Raw genomic sequence first — 20,929 nt, 5'->3', positions numbered from 1 at the left:
CGGTGATGGGGACGAGTTTGTTGATGATGATGAAGAGTCTGATGATGAGGAGCCTGATGAAGATGACACTGATGGTAACCCCGGTGGTAACCTTGAAACTCCAAATGATGGCGATGACATTTTAGGCACAGATTTTGACGGTAACAGTAACGTTGATAGCGACACCATTGAAGATGATGTTGATAATGATTTAGTTTGTATAACCTGTGATGTGGATGTAGATTTTGTTTGTACAATTGGTGGCTGCGTTTCCATTCGCTCAGTGACAAACAGACGTTTGGAACATGAACGATCAGCAGTCGGAAAAGTATCACTTGTCATTTTACAGATAAACAAAGCGTTATTATCATCTATGGTTACAGGTGCGGCTGTAACATTTACAGTACCCAGTTGTCTTACCACTCCACCTTTCATGAGGGTTAACTTCAGATTTACTGGAGGATTGGCTTCACCCATCCTACACTCAAACATAGCATCACTTCCCTGAACTACCGGGTCTGGTTTTATGATGCATTCAGGATAGACATATAGTGGCAGATAATTCACAATTGAGATGAGAGTGGCTGTAGTTTCACGTTGTATCCTCCCATTTAAATAAAATTCAACTTGGCAAAAATAATAACCGGCATCGTCTTTCAGCGCATTTCGAATTTGAAGTTCTGAGCCTTCTATGCCTCCTTCATAGAAATACACACTGTATCGCATGGCATCAGCTTGTTGCAAAGTCCCGTTCACAGAGAGTACTCTGTTATCGAATATCCATGTATACGTAGGGTTACTACTTCCAGTGAAATTAAAGTTGCAGTTGATGGTGACAACAGGTCCGATATCGTAGATAGGAGTTGAATGCGTAATTCCTATAATTGCTAAAGATGGATCAATCATAGTTAAAGCTATCATAATTGTAACAGTTAGCAGCAGTGTATTATCCATGGTGCATGGTTGACGGTGGACAGTTATGCAACTTGATCTGAAAAAGTTATACCTTTGCATTTTGTTGAATCAGTAATCCATATATTTGCTAAAGACGGATAAATCATGGTCAATGCACTTATAACAATAACAATCAGTGGTAGTGTACGTATTATCCATGGTGTGTGGTTAACAGCGGACAGTTATACAACCTGCTCTGAAAAAGTTGTAACTTAACGTTTCACAAAAACTTGTGTAGTCATCATTTTGAACAGTTTTAGCCTGCATTTACAATCAGTGTCAGTTTTATTTAGTGGCAGAAGAGACACTGTCTACTGTAGTTTCTCAGCATATCAGTTCACATGTCCACTTGGCTTCCAATCAAGGTGTTCCCATGACAGTTTAAACATGTCCACTGTAGTTTCTCAGCATATCACTGCAGTTCACATATCCACTTGACTTCTAATCAAGATGTTCCCATGACAGTCTAAACATGTCCACTGTAGTTTCTCAGCATATCACTGCAGTCCACATGTCCACTTGACTTCCAATCAAGATGTTCCCATGACAGTCTAAACATGCCCACTGTAGTTTCTCAGCATATCACTGCAGTCCACATGTCCACTTGACTTCCAATCAAGGTGTTCCCACGGCAGTCTAAACATGTCCACTTGTTAAAGGTGTTCCCCAATACAAAGGTTGGGTAGTGATCTACAGGTGTTAAAATTAACAAAAGTCTCAATTATTTAACCTTGATATGTATATATTAACTGTGATGAGTCATCCATGTCAAATGAGTACAAATATTCCACACATCACGTATAATGCTCGTCGATCCTTAAGATATCAGTAGTACGTGAAGACTCGTTACATGTTGTGTCATACACAGTGTCGTACTCATGAAGCAGTGAAAAGTACCTTAACGCACAATACATAATCTAAACAAGTTTCGGAAAAGACTAGAAAGAAGAAAAAGTTCACTGACTTTGGTGCATGCAAGTGGCATTGTTATAGGAATTTGTATTGTGGTTTTCATCAATAGAACCTATCCTGATCGTCAAAAAACGATTAGGTGAGGTGTGGGTCAACTTCAAACATAGACAACTAACTATACCTTTTATGTTTATGTGTATTTACTGCAACTAAAATTATTAGCTGTGCTTGAGTGAAGATTTTATGACCTGAATTCTGTGGTTCAGTAATATGCATGTCTAGCAAAAAATGGTAACCCTGGCCAATTTACAGGATCTATTATAACTTGCATATTGTTCAGATGAGTCACCAGAACCAATGATAATACTAAGGCCCAAATTAAAACAACCTTTTTTGTAAAGGTTTTTTGGGTCACCCTAAATTTAACTGTGACTTGTTGTAGGCCTTTATATCATGTTGTAACCGTATCTCTGCATAATTTCTCATGTGTAATGCTGGTTTCATACTTTCTGCCACTTGCCACTGAGTGGCTTGACACTTTATCATTCTGCTTTATCATTCTGCTGAGTGACAGCAGCATGACTCGGAAAGCCAATGTTGCTGCTCAACACTGCTCTGTGCTCACTGGCCCAAAACACATCCTGTTCTGATACGTCAAAGCAGCAAGTGGCAGGAAAGTATGAAACTACACCACATTTCGCCATACTGCATTTTAGAAACGCTTGCTGTTAGAATAAGAAAAATTTTAATGCTAATTTATTGCACATTCTAGGGAAGCGTGGTTACCGCTTTTAAGATAACTGAGTGAGAGGGTTTTGAAGAAAATATTTTCCTGTCAAAACTGAAGCATCCTCTGTATAAAAGAAAATATGAATATTAACTGCAAATCATATTTAACGATTGGTGATACCTAATTGTGGCACATTTGATGTCGCTTTATAAGGCAGAGAATTTTATTTCAATTTTATATACGCCAAAATATTTTTTTAATTGAGCAAGAATGGCGATAGAAAAAACATTGAAAATTCCATGTATAAATTACATTAGACCCCATCAATGATTACTGCTTCGTTTTTATGGTAATCTAATCTTTTATTAATTTCCTGGAATAAAATTAGGGGTCTAATGTGGATTTATTGTATAAATGATGAAAATATTGACGTGTATACAAGAAGCTACAAGAAAAATGGTAGGCCACGCCACACCGACATACTTTTAGTAGCCTATACGGCGAGCATGTGCGAGTCAAAATCGATATAATGTATGAAAAAAACTATTGTGCGTAGGCTCATTACTGTATTGTATAGAACACGCAGTTATCAACAATTGAGCACTAATAATACACATTAATGTTTTTAAACAAATACAATTCCAAAATATGGTACGTTTTCTGTCTTTGCTTGTCACGTGGTATCTTGAAGCAATGAAGTTGCGATTATAATTTATTTTTAGATTTTTATCATGACAACATCAAGCCCTCATGGCCGAGCGGTCTAAGGCGCTGGTGTTATGTCAATACTGTATAGGAGTACATTATAGCGGCTCAGTGCAGCGTGGGTTCGAACCCCGTCGGCGCCTCTCCCAAAATAAGTTTCATTTTTTAAAAATTTCATATTATGTTAGGGAAATGTGGCTGGGAGAATGTATGTATGGCGAAGAGTGGTGTGGTATGAAACCAGCATCAATATGCTATTTTGAATTCATTTGTTAAGACCAAAATGAAAAACTTATGTTTTTCTGCTGACAGGTTCGCCAGAAACCTTCTGGCTTTCTCAAAGCATTGATGATATTATTGATCCATCTGCTTGGAGCAGGAATCTTGACCGGATGTTTTGATTTTCCTGGAAGTGGTATTCCTGTCTCCAGCGTTGGGTCTTGAGTAGAGGATCAAACATGTTACTTAGAAAGAACATGCCCTCATCTCTGTTCATGGTGCTTTCCCCTCTTATTCGTTTTAACTTAAACATAACAGGAAATAGAATTGGAATAGATTAAATAACAAATACATGTTACATCAAATATTCTGCGTCGAATACTCAGAGCCTGTAGCAGCCATATGAACTTGTTGTATACTGCTCCAAAAAAGTATCCTTACACTTGGAAAAATAATCACAAATTCCAAACTGAACAATATTGGGGTAAATTTGTTTTTTTAATAGATGCACTATCTAATCCCGCACATTATGACACCACATTGAATCCAATGTGACTTCAAGAACCAAAGTTTCAAGTGTTTGATTAGACGAAGGTCCAGTTTTAAAAGTGACAAACTGGCCTATTCAAAACTCCACAGACTAGACATCTGGTTTGAGAGTGGTGAATGGCTAATTTATGCGTTTGGCTTTAATTTAAAACAAGAAGGAACAAAAGAAAACTGAAACAAAAGAACTGACAAATAAAATGAAAGTTATGAAAAGTACAGAGAAGTAAAAACTGAAATAAAAACTGCTTTAAATAACGCTTCATTGAAGAAACTGTGTTGTCTCTTTGTTGCGCTTTGTTGGAATCTTTTTGCGCCTTGTATAGGCCAATTTGTCACTTTTAAAACTGGACCTTCGTCTATTCAATTGCTTGTAACTTTACTTCTTGAGGTCAGATTGGATTCAATGTGGTGTCATGTGCAGGATTAGATAATGCATCTATTAAAAAAACAAATTTACCTCAATATTGTTCAGTTTTGAAATTGTGATTATTTTACCAAGTGTAAGGATACTTTATTGGCGCAGTATAGTTGACAATGTGACACAAGTCAGAGGTACATGATATATCTTAAAGGAGGATTTTGTGATCCTAGCATCCTCTTTTTATGACATTTTTCAGTAGATATCCACCAAAAAAGCTTATTTCCAAAATTTCAGTTGATTCCAATTTTGCATTAGCGAGTTATGCATGATTATGTGTACACTGCTCCATAGGCCACTGTTGTATTTTTTGTTCTAGTATACCAGAACGAAATTCAAATTTGACAATATTTTTGCTAAACAAATTAATCTGCAAGAAATGTTTGGTACATTAACATTATGTAGCCAGAGGATTCCATTGGTATAAAAATCTCAACTTTTTTTTCAGAAAAGTGGGGGTATGAGGCTGTGGATCACAAAATGCCCTTTTAATTGATTAATTTATAATTTTATTGTTTTTTAATCTATTATTTTTATTAGGAAGGGATAGTGTGATAGCCAATAACCGTTCAACCAATGGACTCAATCCTGGTCAGAATGGCATCGCTAAAGAGGACATTGACTTGATACAGAAGCTACATAAAGCCCTGAAGGGAACACAGTATGACTTGGCAAGCTTGAGAGTCATACTACAGGAAAATGATGACAGCGATCATGGTGTTATACCTAGGAAAAAGGTACATTTTGATTTTAAACTGTGATTCATGTTTAAAAAAATAGTTTGAGTACAGACATGTACTTAGAATTCACACACAGTGGCAGCGCCCAGTTGGCATGTGGGAAAATTGCCTCCCCTCCCTGTCATTGCCCCCAATGTCATAGTAAAAACACAAAAATTTTCACTTTTTGTGACAATTTTGTACTTAGGCTACTTTGAAATTCAATTTTCCCATGGCCCCCCCCCCCAATTCTGGTGTCACCACTGTTCACACAAAGTATGCATCAGTCACAGTGTGCCCAACTGAGTTTTGAGCACATCGTTTTACAACTTGTGCTGTTTATAGTGAATCAAATTTGCCTAACATGATATTCACTCAAGTGTTGAATGACCTCTGCCGTATACCGAGGTCATAACTGAAAAGCACGGTGTTTATAAGGATGTCGATGTACAGTGTATTCCCGATACGGATGGTGTGTATAGTGAGGAGTTTCTGGACAACCGCACAGAATTTACACACAAAAGTACTCATCTGCTCCCACTAGAAACACGCTTTTTGTTATTAGTACCGTAACAACCTGGGTATAAGCCCACCTTCAGCTATAAGCCCACCCCCTATTTTTCAAAAAATTTCAAGAACAAATATAACAAAATATCAGTTGATAATTAACATTCCACACTTATAATTTTAAAAAATTGACATAGATGATAGAAATTACTGGTACATTAGCATATACAAATGACAAATGGGGGATAATTGTTCTTATTTTTAAATTCAAGCACTAGCCCTTCCCTGGTTATAAGCCCACCCCCATTTTTGAAGTGAAATCTGCCATGTAGGAGGGTGGGCTTATACCCGAGTGGTTACGGTTTTTCGTGATATGAGCTGAACAAAGTATAAACCTATCATGATCCTTAATAGAATAATGTCACTTTGGTCCAAAATGTTGTGACACTTTTTTGTGATTATTTTTCGTTCACCAAAACTGTCAATTGTTTTTGACCAGAACCTGTCTCAGAGATGTCACATTTCCGGATTTATCCAGATTTCCGAATTTTTTCAAATCTCAGAAAGTTTCCGGATCTGAGAAAATCTCCAATTTTAAAATGAAAATTCCTTAGAACCCTGACTGGTCAAATTTTTATATTATTGAGAACACCTTTTCACATCCAAAATGAATTTTAGTCCATTATCGGACCAGCACGCTATACTGATTGTGTCGGGTTTTGCGTTCAAAAACTCATCTCTTTTTCCTCAATGAATATTACCCAAGGAAGAAGTATGTAATGTCTATTAATGACCGATGACGTTTGAGATGATGCTGGACTGATGTCGTATAGGCCTATGTATACTCTAATATCAAGTCACGTTTAAGTCTAAATGGAAGCAAACTTCGGTCAAAAGGTTTGATATGAACCTTTTAGCGGTATCCTTTGGCTTTATGTAGCTGTCGGGGTGGACTTGGGGTGGGGGAGGTTGGTTGGTTGTTAAAATGAAGCTTTCAATATAATAAATATTGATAAACTGGACTACATTTCCATTTGTAGTGACGTCACTCTGTATGTTTAACATACCCAATTTTACAAATTACTCTTATCATACAATGTATTCTTCATGCACATTAGTACTCCCCACCCCCTCCCACATACCCAAGAGGGAGGGGTTCAAAATGTAATGAATCAGTGTTTTATATTATGCATTATATATATATATATATCAATTTCAGTCATGTAGGCCATGTTATTAGGCAACAAAAAAACTTTGAAGAATGTCTCTCATGTACAAAAGTATAGGAAACTGAACATTTAAAACCACTTTTTTAGGATGACGGAAGCATTTTTTCAAAAAAAGTCTAAAACATGTTTTTATGTCAAAATGGTCTCTTTTGGGGTGCTAAAAGCTAACTAAATGCACACTGATCGTCAAGGTCCATGATGGGGTGCCGGTTGGTGGGGGTGGGGTGGGGTGGGTTAGGCAGTGGATTCCAAGCACAAAAAAATGATTAATTATTGCCTTAGTTTTTTGCTTCACATACCGTAAAAACCCGTCTACAAGCATAGAAGCGACTGTGATGATAGCCAAATTCATGCTTACGCCCTCCACAATATCATACCATTATGGAATTTGAGCAAATCAATTACCGACATAAGCAGATATACAATGTATTATTTTATCTTCATTTCGCATCTCACGAGCATAGCTCACTTGGTAAGGCATAGGACTTTGGTACACGAGTGCTTTAGACTATAGATCAAAAGATGGTGAGTTCGAGCCTCATCACGGTCATATGAATTTTATAAACCAAATATTTTTCGAACTTTTCATTTATATTTTGGTGTTGTATTTATATTTTCTTACATTCTTCTATTCAGACTCTTTTCGTGTTCTCTCTTTTCACATTTGTTTGATTTTTTTATAATTGTTTTTCTTCTATTGTTTCTTTTCTTTGTCCTTTTTTTTCTTGTTTTTATTTTATTTTTTCTTTATTTTTCTTTGATTCATATTGCCAGGGAGAGGAGTGACCTTAAGGCCCATTCAGTGATTTGTTCATCCGGACGATCGTAAAAATCATCAAAATTCAGATTTTGTACTTTTGTCATTGAGCGTGTTTATAGTGAATATACCGCATTTTGAGTATACCGTACACGATAATCCTTGTATATATACCGATACCCTTGCTGTTTATAGTGAGACACAGTTACCGTACAAATTATATACCAATTAACATTATCGTACATTTGCAATGACCCCGAGGTCACACGGGGAATGTGTAAATATTGTGGCGCGAACTATAAACAGCCCATTCAACAATATGATCATGGCCAAGATGGCGGTGAACATGTAGCTTCTGTTTTGATAACTCTTGGTGTGAAAATCGTTCCGAATGTCCTGCGTGCATCCTACGCATCATGAAGAATCTCCTACTTCCGGTTATACAATTTATACTGGTGTGTTTATAGTGCAAATATCTCGCAACAATATCCATCGGTTGAGAAGGATATCGATGTACCGTACATACATATACTGCTAGTGTTTATAGTGGGCAAGTATCCGGATAATTTCTGACCGGATAGAAATTATACCGCAATGTACCGCACATCTGCTCCCACTATAAACACGCTCATTGTCATAGATGTGCATATTTAAGACAGAAATAATGCATTCACATGAATCTGTAATTTATATAGAGGCCCTGCATGCTTTTATCGATTGACTCCAATCAAAGGATTTGAACCGGTGTCCTTCACCGTAGTTATGGCGCAGTGCAGTCCATTCAATCAATTGTTGTCATCAACCTATTTGATCGTAGTGCATTTGTTATGTTTGTGAGAAGAACTGTCGCGGTATATTGCAATCACGCTTTTGTTTAATGCATTTGAGTAGTCCGCCATATTCACTTTATGATACGGTATATGCACGCTCTCTATACTGACAGTTAAAATTAGCTATATGTATTTGAATGGGGCTTCAACTTTGTCAGGATTTTTTTGGGTCAGCCTGTGACATCTCTGATTTAATATGGTGGTATTGTGGTCATTATTATTATTATTATTCATGGTTTATTCAAACACACTCGCAGCTAAAACCTGAATTGCTGTGAAGTTCTCATATAAAAAAAAAATATCTGAACATAATCAATCGTAATTGAATACTTGAGTGGAAGAAGGGCCCCAACCAGGGGCTATTTTAACGTGCCTCACTGTCACGTACGTGCCGAGATCAAATATTCGTACAGTGACAATTAACAATCCGTGTAGATATGCTTTAATAGTAGACAATGGTAGAGCCTTTCTTACAGTCACATTCAGGTAAAATGTCAATTTTTTATTTTTGAAACGCACTCTACTTCATCAACACTTTTATCTCATTGCACTAACGTGACAGTGAGGCACGTTAAATAGCCCCTGGCCCCAACTCCAATTTTTTACAAAAATGAGTTAGACCCAGCATTTTATTGCCAGCAGACTGTTCTTCCTTGTGTGTGAAAGATGAGCCAAATCCACTCTCTAAATAGTCTTCCACGTACACTTAATCATGGTTTTCATGGAAGAAAGGCCCAACTCCATGGAGTTGGGCCCTTCTTCCACAAATATTGGGTTAAAGAGGAATTTTGTTCATCCATGAAATCTGCTTTTCACTACAATATACTTTCTTGCTAACATATTACATACTTCTACTCGTGCAATTAATAGATAATTATCAAATTTCTGTAGCTATTTACAACACATCTGCTTACTGAACTGGCACTTACAATATATTAGTGGAAGAAGGGCCCAACTCCAGCTCGTATTATGACCCGTACTGTTACCATGGAAACATCATATATAATTTCGAATGTATGTAATATTGTATTTTCATGTACTAAAGGCCCGGGGTACTCAAATTTTTTTTGGGTAGGGGTGTGCCTCCGAAGATTTTGAAGTAGGACCCATGGCTATACCACTTCAAACCTGATTTTTACTACCGATGCATATACCAACATAGAATAGACACCCATGACTATACCAGTTGAAAAGACAAAAATACCACCCATTGATATACCAACCCCATATACTGACCCATCCATATACCACTACCCAGTATACGTTTAGAATACCATAACAAATTTTCATATCATATATATAAATCATCTTTATTCAACATAAAGAAAAACACATATAAAGCCCAGATCTACTGCAACCCATTCCGGTTGCAGGCAAGGCAGGACAAAAATACAAACATTTAAATTAAATAAACAAAATTGGAAATACTCATGGCGGGAAGAAAAAGTTAAATAATTTCATTTACATTCCAAGATGTTTCATATCTGGCGATGAAAATGGAATAAGATGACATTAGCGCCGATTTAATCAACTGGGTCTTGAGATCAGAATACTTTGTGGGAAGATTGAGATCTTTTGACAGACGAGTCAGACTATTCTGGTTGTCGGCGTCAATGAAGCCTCTTGAGCCTACTTCAACAGCAACAAGTGAGCAACAGTACCCGGCGTTAATGATGTCGGCAACCAGGGAAGAATAGCGATCAAGTTTGGTGTAATGAGCTTTACTGATGTTTGGTTCAAATGGTACCGACAACTCAAAGAGAATGACTCGCTTGTCAGAAGGCCAGTATAACACAATGTCCGGTTTTTGAGACGTGGAAATGATATTGGGTGGTATGGTCCCCCCTCCTATGGTATAATTTTCCAGATCGGCATAGATTTTAATATGAGAATTACGAAATGCCTCCGACTGTTGAAATGTGGAAAGAAAAATACGGATGAGGTTGTTGTGTCTCCATAGATACCTGTCCAGCATATTTTGGCAATTATTTAAAATGTGCAGGAGAGTACCTTTCCCCTGACAAAGGGGACAGCTGTCCGTAAGCCTTTTTCCCCATCTTTTCAAATTGGTGAATGATGGCAAGGAATCTATGGAGGCATTGATTGCAAATTTAAGCACACCCTTTGGTAATGAAAACATAATGGATTTCCAAGACAAATCGGAATTACATGTTTCAAGCAGTTTCGAAACTCCCCTGGCTCAAGAGGGGCTCAACTACAGATTTCCAGTGGTTATCCGTCTCTTCCTTCAGGATCTTTTTAACATCAGGTTGGACCTTATTCCAAGGGGGTTGACCCGGCTCCAATAGCAAGTGCATGAACGTTTTCACACTGGTTGGTTATGGAAATTTTACGAGACCACGTAGATTCTCTGTTGAGCTTGAGGTCAAGAGCCAGGTTAGTAACTTCATCAGCTTTGCACCTAGATCTACTATATGATGCGGAATGGGCTTGGCGATAAACATCAGAAATGCGCTGGATGTTAAGCCCTCGGGACATATGGACCAGGGCAGTATTTGCACCATGTTTTGGAATCCCAAGCCATTTCTTAACATACTGCTCGGACATACGGTCTAAAAGCACAAGATTAGAATGGGTCAGGTCATGCACCGTAAGACAGAATCTCATGGAGGGGAGGCAGTAACGGGTATATATTGCCAGTTTGTACTCATTGCGAATTAAAGTGGAGTCAATATTATTTAATTTACTATAGAGCTGTGCATAGACATAATCATAAATTTCTTGTTCCTTTCCATGAAACGTTATCAGCGACCGAGGAATTTTTGTGGGTCCTCATTAACGGTTTTCACGACATTTTCACCGATATGGAAATCAATCAGAGTTGGTTTGCCACCACATAAAGAGAGTGAACGACATTTGGATGGTTTTAATGTGAGACCCATGCTGGTAGCCTTCGTATGAAGTTCGTTCATTATTTTTTGGTGTTTAATTTTGTTATTGGTGATGAGATTGAAATCGTCGGCATATGGGGTAGTGATGATTTTGGTTGTGTCCAAACAAAAGCCGGTCTTCTCACGCATGGTTTCCAGGTATTCGAGCAATGGGTTGAAACACATGAGAAAAATAACGGGGACAAAGGATCGCCTTGGAATGTCCCCTCTTGAATTTAAATGGTAAAGAATTCCAGTTGGGGCCTTGGACGTGGCAGTTCAGGTTGGAATAGAGATTAGTAACATAGGACTGGACATTCTCGGGAGCTGACAGCGCCCCATGGAGTGAGTAATGAGATCATGGCTTACACTGCAAGGCATCAGCCAAATCGAAAAACGTAATATGTACAGTCTTCTTCCGGTTTTGGCATAAGAGATTGTTTCTTGCAATACTTGATTATGTTCAATACATCCGTTTACTCCCTGAAGAAACGCTTTCTGGATCGCGGGGTCTATGTACAGGTTAGTAGTCCGATATGAGCCTAATCGCTCAGCAACGACTTGGTGGAAAACCTTCGCAATGCAAGAAGTAAGCGAAATCATCTGAAAATTGTCCGGTTTGTCAGTTTCGCCGGCTTTATGAATAAGCACTACCTTGGATTGAGACCAAGACTCCGGAGGAAGAGGGTCAACCAGAAGCATTTTGGTAAAATGGTGGCCAAAAGATGGTGAGTAGACGGGAGATGCTTGAGCATCCCATACATAAGACCATCATCACCGGTGCTGAGGTTGCTTTCTTCGTCCGGAGAATGTTTTTGACATCCTTAGGTTTGATAACAGACATATTGAATGAAATGTACGAGTCATCTTTAACTGGAAGGTTCGGGAACCATGAAAGTTGGGTAAGGTCGAGTGTCACTTGTTGAGAGTATTTATTTGGGAAGTATGTGTCGGCAACATCTTTGGTAAAAGTTGGTCGGGCGGAAGTAGAGTCAAGAGTATTATTGGATGCGTTTTGGCGAAGCTCCAAAAGTTCGAATGATACATTTTTTCCTGATGGGCGACGGTTTTGGTAGTTTTGTTGCTTTTGTCCAGCTTTTTGAGGTATGAGACAGTCTTAACCGCTTGGCGAAACATATTTTTATCTTCACGGGTTGCGCTTGCAGCAAATGCTTTTTACGTAAAATGCTCTTCTTTTTCTGGCATGGACAGAGTCTTTGGTTCATGTGATAAGTACGTTTGAGAATGTTTTTCTTCAACAAAATCTTCATGGCTACCAAAGTAGGAGACAAGCGTGTCGGAAAATTTCTGAGCTGCACAAGCAGGGGATATATCGCCTGCTCCAATTTCAAGTGGAGCGGACCCAGTAAATCACGGATAGCCTTGTCATGATTACTCCATTCATTGCCATCATAAATCGGGATAGTAAAGCGGTGACAAACAGATGAATGTACGCTCAAGGACACGAGCACTAAAGCAAATATCCAAGTCAATGAGTTTGTCATGGTTGATGAACACAGGACACGGGTTCCAACACGCAGAAATTATAGTGAACCCTATGGTGTTCGGTGCACGGGACCACACGGGTAAGGAATCGTTGACTGCACCGGTGAGCAAAAAGATCCAATGTCAGTGAAAATATTGCTCAAAATCTCACAAACGGAAGAATATGAAGCAAATTGAATGCTTACCGGAATGTCCATAAATGCGAATGATAATGAAATGATAGCAGAAGACGACGAAGACAACCTAGAACAGAAGTAAAACGCAAAATTTGCAGTGGTGGTTTTCACCCCAACTGCCTAGGTGTCCGCCATGATGAAAAAAAAAAAATCGTATTTCTTATTTACTGTATTTTGTATTTTTTTATTCAATTTATCAAGGGTCTATCATTTATTAATTATTTTGTTTGTTAAGGGTAGTGCAATAATTATGTGTACCATCGGGGTGGTGAATTATAGGGGGAAAAGATTTTTTGGAAGGCCAAAGGGGGGGGGGCAATTTTTGGCAGAACATTTTGAGAATTCACCACTCCGGGGTACACATTGTTGCACCACCCCTTATTTTGATTTGTAATGAATACAAATCCAAAATATATTTATTGTTGTTTTGTTTTCTCAGTTTCATAAATTATGTTCGTTTGTCTTGTAGGGGCCAATATCTAGCCTAGTTTGTAACAAGTATTGTGTAGGGAAAGATGATTCTTGCACTTATTTATTCATTCATTCATTCATTTATTTTTTTCACTCATCAAATAGCAAATATACATAGGATACATACAAAATCATAATACAAGTGAGAGTGAAGGAATCACAGGAAAGGCCAAGAAGAGGCCTGAAAGTCTGTGATCTTTGATTGGTTAATTCATCATTAGACATGGCAGCAGATTGTCATTTCAATGAAGAAGCAACAGTAAGCTGTCATATCTTGATATGAATTAACCTAAATACATGAAAAATAACAGTAAACAATAGTTTAGTTTTTATTTAACAACATACAAAAACCACGAAAACAGTGGCGCAGTCAGTGTCCTCCCCGCTCATCATGGCCGTTGGTTCATGCAAGGCAGTCGATTGACAGAAGATGTCTGTGAAAAAAATTGTGTGAGCAATAGCAATATTTGTACCCTGCATGGTGAAAGAAGAACGGAAAAAATAAAAAAAAATTAAAAAATTAAATAAATAGAAATTTTGAACATGAATTTTTTATTTATATTTTTTTTGTACGGTACCTTTTTTCTTTCCACTCATGATTTATTGAAATTTTAAAAGAATTTAATATTCAGGCATTTCTGTTCAATGCCATTGCAATTATCATTGAATTATCGAACCAAAACAACATCAATTTGACCCATGCATATCGATCGTGTATGATCTTGGCAGTGCTGTCGCGGTCATGTCAGCTGAATTCGCACCAAAAATAAAACTCAACTTTACACTAAAAACTTACCCGATTGTTGAAAAACCTATTTATATGATTTGATGCATTTAAAAATCGGCAGTTACTTTACTTCAATTTTGCGATCCCGAGTTCCGAGAGGCAAAACTGACTTTAAAAACAGCGATGAAAAAATTGCTGTTGCAACTTCGATACCGATAATATTTCAGTGATTTATCAAAATTGGCCAGGGTAAACAGAAGTAGTGCTGGGCTCGTATATACTACACCGGAAGAGTGTCGCCATCTGTTTGCAATGACAACTCAACGCTTGCTAATCGGACTATCAATTGATTTGCCCAGCTCTGAATTTATGGTTCTGATTTGCCTTATTTGGATAGCGATGTACCTTATTTGGACACGATCAGACAATTATTTTCGTAAAATTCATGCAAGATTTTCGACCCATTGATATACCAAAATCTGATTTAGACCCCATTTCAATACCAATTTCAACTTACTACCCATGCGTATACCACAAAAACGGAAAAAATAAGGGGTCATTGATATACCAAGCGGCCGAAAATGCGACCCATGTTTGCGGCACATCCCTGTCTACAAAACTTTTCCAAATATTAAGTTTTTTCTTAATATCTCAAAAACAGTTTTGATGGAGTTGGGCCCTTCTTCCACTCAGGTATTCGATTATAAATTTCATCTGTTATCATCTTATGTTTGATATCATCAAATTAAGTTCTTTTAAATTTTTTGTGTAGTATATAAGTTCAAGTTATGATACTTTATGTTAATAATGTGCCAACACATCATATTTGTATACAGATCCGTGGTATTTTTGTGGATCAGCGTTTGCCACTTCCAGGACCATCACTTAATATGCTAATCAAACGATGTGATGATGAAAAGGATGGAATGATCAAGTAAGTTTGGATTTGGGCTATTCCATTTGAAATCCATGCACAGGAGTTGGGGTGTCACCTATTCAGGCAACCCCATTTGGAATTAACACTCCCTCTATGGAAGATTAAGGTAGAGGGTGTTTGGATTTCGACTGGAATAGCCCATTAATCTTCTCTCCTCCTGATCCTGATCCAGGCGTGCAGCCTTTACCGCTCCCATGATGCGGCCCAAGTGCTGCCCACTCCGATGTGCTCGCAATAGTGGGCGTCTTGGATCGCAATCCAAATGAACTAAGCTAGTTTGGCACGGATGGCTCCCAGCTATGGCCGACTTAATCCTGACCATCACTTGGCTCATCGGATTTGTCTATAAGTTTAGCCTGATCCCATCTAATGTTGTGGTTTGTAACAGCAATTTATGTTGATCTGTGATGAAGGATCTGGGAGTTGTCATGAAACCAATTTAAAAGAACGTATTGAAGACAACATGATTTAAAAGTTTAGATTTTCAGGTTGGTGTGGCCAGTATCCATACTTTAGGATTAAGGGTTGTCTTGTACCTTAGAATTATGTTTGGTAAGTGTTTAGGGTTAGGTTTTGAATTGGGGTTCAAGTTAGTAGAGATCTCATAGGCTTAGCCTTTGGATTCACCTAGTATGACACACACTGGGTGTGGTATAATTTCCATACCAAATCGTCATTGAACCCGATAATTAAAAGGGCATTTCGTGATCCAGAGCATCATCCCCCCACTTTTCTCAAAAGAAGTTGAGATTTTTATATCACTGGAAACCTCTGGCTGCATAATGTTTATATACAAAAAAATTTCTTGCAGATTATTTCGTTTAGCAAAGATATCGTGAAATTTGAACAAAATTACAACGCATTGTCTATGGAGCAGTGTAATACACATAATCATGCATAACTTGCAAAATCGGAATCCACTGAAATTTTGGGAATAAGCTTTTTTCGTGGATATCTATTGATAAATGTCATAAAAAGAGGATGCTAGGATCACGAAATACTCCTTTAATATCAATAATAATAATAATTCTTCTCTCAGCTGGGCTGGTTGTGTTAATTTACTAGACCAAGCCATAAAGTTTGATCCAAAAGTTTATGAAAAACAAAACCAACCACGTAAATACCAACCTCTATCATTGGCTAACAAGACGGAGACAGAAAACACTGATGCTAGTAGTGGGAGTCCTTCATCTTCAGGAGCTAAATCACAGGCTGCTAAGAAGAAAACTACAGGTGGCAAGGATGGGGGAGACAAGAAGGCTGGGGACAAAGATGGAAACAAGAAATCTCAACAAGGTATGTATTATTATTATATTATGAATAATAAGATAAGGTTAGGATAAGATAAGGTTAAGAAAAGGTTGGTTGGCCAGGAGGTGAATGGCATCTTTTACTCCTCTTTCAAATAACCTGCAGTGGTTCTCTGTCAAAAAAAAGATCTACACCTTCTCTAGGTCCACACAATGTCCTGGAGACTCAATATTATGTATGCTGAGATATCTTGGACGAGGTTGAGTTAGACCATCTTGAAGAATAATGTTTTTTAGAGATCTTTTACTGACAATGTGGAACTCAACAGATCATTTGTTGAATAAAAGATAAAAACAATATATATATTTTGATTTTCCCCCCAGATTCAAAATCAAAACCTGTATCTAAAGATTCATCAAAGACTGAGAATTCAAAACCAAAATCTGCCCGACCAACAACTGCAGCTGCCTCTCGTCCAAAGACAGCAACTACCAGACCTGGCACATCTGCTAGTTCAGATTCAAAATCAAGCAAAACAAGTGACAAAGACAAAACTGTACAAAAGAAAGATGGTGGTAGTAAAGGTCAAAGTTCAAACAAAGAAGATGGTGCGAAAAAGAAACCCAGTGTAAGATCCAGTCCTGAACTAAATGAGAGTTCTTCAGGTAAAAGTACTAACTCAAGTGCATCAAAAAGTGGTGAGACCTCAATTGCTCAGAGGACACCGTCTGGAAAAAAACCAAATGACGAGAGTAAGAAATCAAGTACTGAGAATAAATCTAAAGAAACGGATGCATCGGTGAACAATTCAAAGGGCAAAACTGATATCAAGAGTTCTAATGCTAATAAGTACACAAAGAGTACACTGGGAGGTATAGCTGACTTAACCAAAGGGCTTTCACTTGCTTCTGATGATACTGAGAAAGAATATCTTAAACAAGCTCAAGCACGAATCAATTCTCCCGCCATTGCTGCTAGTAAAGACAAACAAAAGAAGGTTAAAGATGATGTTAATAATAAAAGCAAAGCAAAGGTTGCTAGTCAATCTAGTGGGTATGGCACCTCTAGTAGGCCTAAAACTAATTCTGCATCCGATGAGAAGAAGGATAGCCGTGTACCGCCAAAGGATAGCCGTGTACCGCCAAAAGCAGAGCATGTGCCACGCCCTTCAACAGCAAATGTTACATCATCCAGGCCAATGACAGCTAGGCCGGTGCCGCCGAGGCCAGCAACAGCAAAACCTGCACCTCCAAGACCAACAACTGCATTGAGTGAAGGAGGAAGGGCTAGAAGTTCTACAGGAAAAAAGGGTAGGTCTTTGTTATACAATTTTTTGTATAATGTCATTTACTCTATTGTTATCAAGTCTATCAATAAACATGATTGATCATTTTCAAATTCCACAAAATGTAATAATTTTCACCTTTTTTGTTTTTGTTAAGTTTTGTTAATATAAATTTTCAACACAATAAAGAAAAAAAGGTTTGCACTTTTTAAAGTTTGCACAAGCTTAGAAGAGAGCCGAAACATAATTATGAACTTGATTTTAGCCCACAAGCTTTTCCAGAAGTATTATGGCTTACATGATAGTGCCCTCTCTAGACAAAAGCCCAAAACACATTTTAGAGAGGGCATCATTTTTAAATATGAAAGTGTATAGGGGTGCTGGATGTGACTAACCTTAGATTGTTTGTTGTGTTTGTTTGTTGAAATGATCATTTCATGTGGAGACACACTTGGGTCCTGTTGGGACCGGGCTCGAACAAAATGCTCCAAGCCAGACTAAAAAGCCTACATTAGCACCTTTTTTCACTAACTAACACACCTATTTAATTCATTGCATGCATACATTGGCCTCACCCACCATACCATTGTATACACAGTGGTACTCAGCAGAGATATGGAGATAGATTTTAATAAGGTAGAATGTATAGGGATATCCAAGGAGAAGAAGGAGAGTCTCATCAGTATTTATACTGGTGTTCCTTTGCCTATACCTAAAGGTAAGAGTCTTATAACCGGTGGATGTGTCACCTGTCCAGCCACACTATTGGTATAATTTCCTCCTGGTCATATCATACTCCAAACTAGTAAATGCAGAAGAACATGGTTGCATCCTTTTTCTTCCATATTGAGATACTTTGGGCACATTTTAATATTGTGTTGTTCATTTAGCTGGATTGTGTGTACATGACACCCATCCAACCCCAGGCCATGGGTATGATTCAACCATTAAATACTATTTTGCATCTTTGTGAGTCCAGAATGTCTGCTTAAAATTGGGAGCTTTCACTCCAATAGAAGGGGTACACACGCATGCATTTAAAATGCTGGATAGCTGTGTGGGACATAGTGTTTTTGTTTAATAATTGCATTTTCATCATATCTGTGTGTCCATTTTCTTTCTTCCTTCCTTCCTTCCTTCCTTCCTTCCTTCCTTCCGTCCTTCCTTCCTTCCTTCCTTCCTTCCTTTCTTTCTTTCTTTCTTCCTTTCTTTCTTTCTTTCTTTCTTTCTTTCTTTCTTTCTTTCTTTCTTTCTTTCTTTCTTTCTTTCTTTCTTTCTTTCTTTCTTTCTTTCTTTCTTTTTTTACTGATATCCCTATTTTCAACTTGCTTTACTCTCTGTATTTTGCATTAAATCATGGGCCTTGGGTTGTTGACTCACATTGTACTCTCGACTGTACTCTATTATAGCCTAAATAATACTGCTCTGTATGAAATATGCCAATAATCAGAGACTGAATTAAAAAGACTAGTTTGCATCTGGCGATCAACTCTCAACAGCATGTGATTGGTTAGTAGCGCATAAAAGGAAGATTGATTCATCTGGTGCCTTCATCGGAGAAAAGGTTTCACAGAAAATGGCAATAGTAAACAAAACATTTTTTAGTTTTATTACCAGGTGACATCAGATGCAAACAAGTTAATCCAGTCTTTTTGTTAGCAGTTTTGTGTTCCTTTATCAAAGTATATTAAATCTAATGATTTTGCTATTAACTTTCAATTTTCCTATGGACAATTCAATAATTTTGATCACATTGTTCTGTCTTTGTGCCACAGTTCCTTCATTTGCTCCTGTAAAGAAGAACAGTGTTGTTCCAGAAAATTTTCCTGGGAAAAACAACAGCAAAGGAAATGTTAAGAGAAGTGCAAGAGGTTAGTGTTTCCCTTCAACTGTGACCCTGTTCACACCAAAAAATGCCTTCATTCGATCAATGGGAATTCACATTATGCTCAATGAATGTAGATCAAATGAAGGTCAGTTCTGTTTGTACAGAACCTGGGCTATTTAGATGTAATTATTCATATTGTAGCTAATGGACATACATCTTTAGTTGTGTTCACATTGTCGGATGTACACCCGGCGGAACTTGGTCGGCGCAAGTTGCTAGGAGTAGCGGGAGGCGCTGCCAGGAGTAGTGGCAGTGTGAACGATGGTCAGCGTAAGTTCCGCCAGGCGTAAGTCATTACATATCGTGTGGTTGAAAAAGGTCACGGAAACACCGGAAGTGGTAGCCTATGTTTAAGCCGACCAGAAGTGAATGCTTGGTGGAACTGGTCGGTGCAGTGTAGTGCTAGGAGTAGGCTAAGTGTGGACACGCGGTAGGAGTAGCGAAAATATTTGTGGAATTTTTATCAATGTTAGCGTAAGTTTACGCTGGGTGCAACTCAAAATGTTAATACGACTTTTGTACCGCTGAGCCCTGGGCTATTTAGATGTAATAATAATTCATCATGTAGCTAATGGATATACGTCTTTGTGCTGCTGAGCTCTGGGCTATTTAGATGTAATAGTTCATTATGTAGCTAATGGACATATGTCTTTGTACCGCTGAGCCCTGAGCTATTAAAGAAGATATCATTAAAGTAACTTTTATTTTTCTCCTTATAGGCCCTACTAACCCTAACCCTCCCTGATCCAAAAAATTCCAACAGCACAAAGCCATTGCGCATGCATGCATCCCAGGCGATGCAATGACACAATCACCCACCCATCGTGTGCTTGGCACATGTGGGTCTGGTGTTTGAAACCTGCGGAAAACAAACAACTTCTTAGTTCATCTTTACTCTTCATTCCTTTTTCCTTTGCTTTCCTGTCCCCAAAAACGTGGCACAAAAAAGCCCGAGGAAGTTAGGTTCATAAGCAAATAACAAGCATAACACAAATCTTTTATTTCTTTGATATCAGATGTAATGATGAGCCAATCAGAGAAAGTAACATCACTGGATTCATCTCAAGATTCTTCTGCCAAGTCAAGCTCTGGGAGTAAGTCTCCTGATATGAAAGGTATGGTAGGTTATTGGAAATAATGTATTAATATGTAGACTATACTTTGTGGTCCATGCATGATCTTACAGCCTTTTGCAACTTGGTGTAAAGTTAAATTGCCTACAGCAGAAAACCATGACATATTGCATATTTTATTTGATAGACTTCAAACATCTATGCTTATTTCCAAGT

The 20,929-nt window shown here is 38.0% G+C and overlaps 1 protein-coding gene across 1 annotated transcript in view; it reads left to right on the top strand.

Annotated features, from left to right (window-relative positions):
* Positions 1 to 20,929, top strand: part of LOC140142286 (uncharacterized) — a 385,706-nt gene that overhangs the window by 327,513 nt on the left and 37,264 nt on the right. Inside the window, exons 5-11 of the mRNA XM_072164254.1 lie at positions 5,007 to 5,203; positions 15,116 to 15,213; positions 16,256 to 16,512; positions 16,851 to 17,777; positions 18,351 to 18,470; positions 19,528 to 19,623; positions 20,657 to 20,755. Coding sequence (XP_072020355.1) covers positions 5,007 to 5,203; positions 15,116 to 15,213; positions 16,256 to 16,512; positions 16,851 to 17,777; positions 18,351 to 18,470; positions 19,528 to 19,623; positions 20,657 to 20,755 — 1,794 coding nt within the window. The remainder of the gene's footprint in view (positions 1 to 5,006; positions 5,204 to 15,115; positions 15,214 to 16,255; positions 16,513 to 16,850; positions 17,778 to 18,350; positions 18,471 to 19,527; positions 19,624 to 20,656; positions 20,756 to 20,929) is intronic.

Source organism: Amphiura filiformis, chromosome 20 (genome assembly GCF_039555335.1).
Source record: "Amphiura filiformis chromosome 20, Afil_fr2py, whole genome shotgun sequence".
Taxonomy (NCBI): domain Eukaryota; kingdom Metazoa; phylum Echinodermata; class Ophiuroidea; order Amphilepidida; family Amphiuridae; genus Amphiura; species Amphiura filiformis.
Note: the sequence above shows the minus strand (reverse complement) of the source record. Positions and strands in the feature narration are given on the sequence as shown.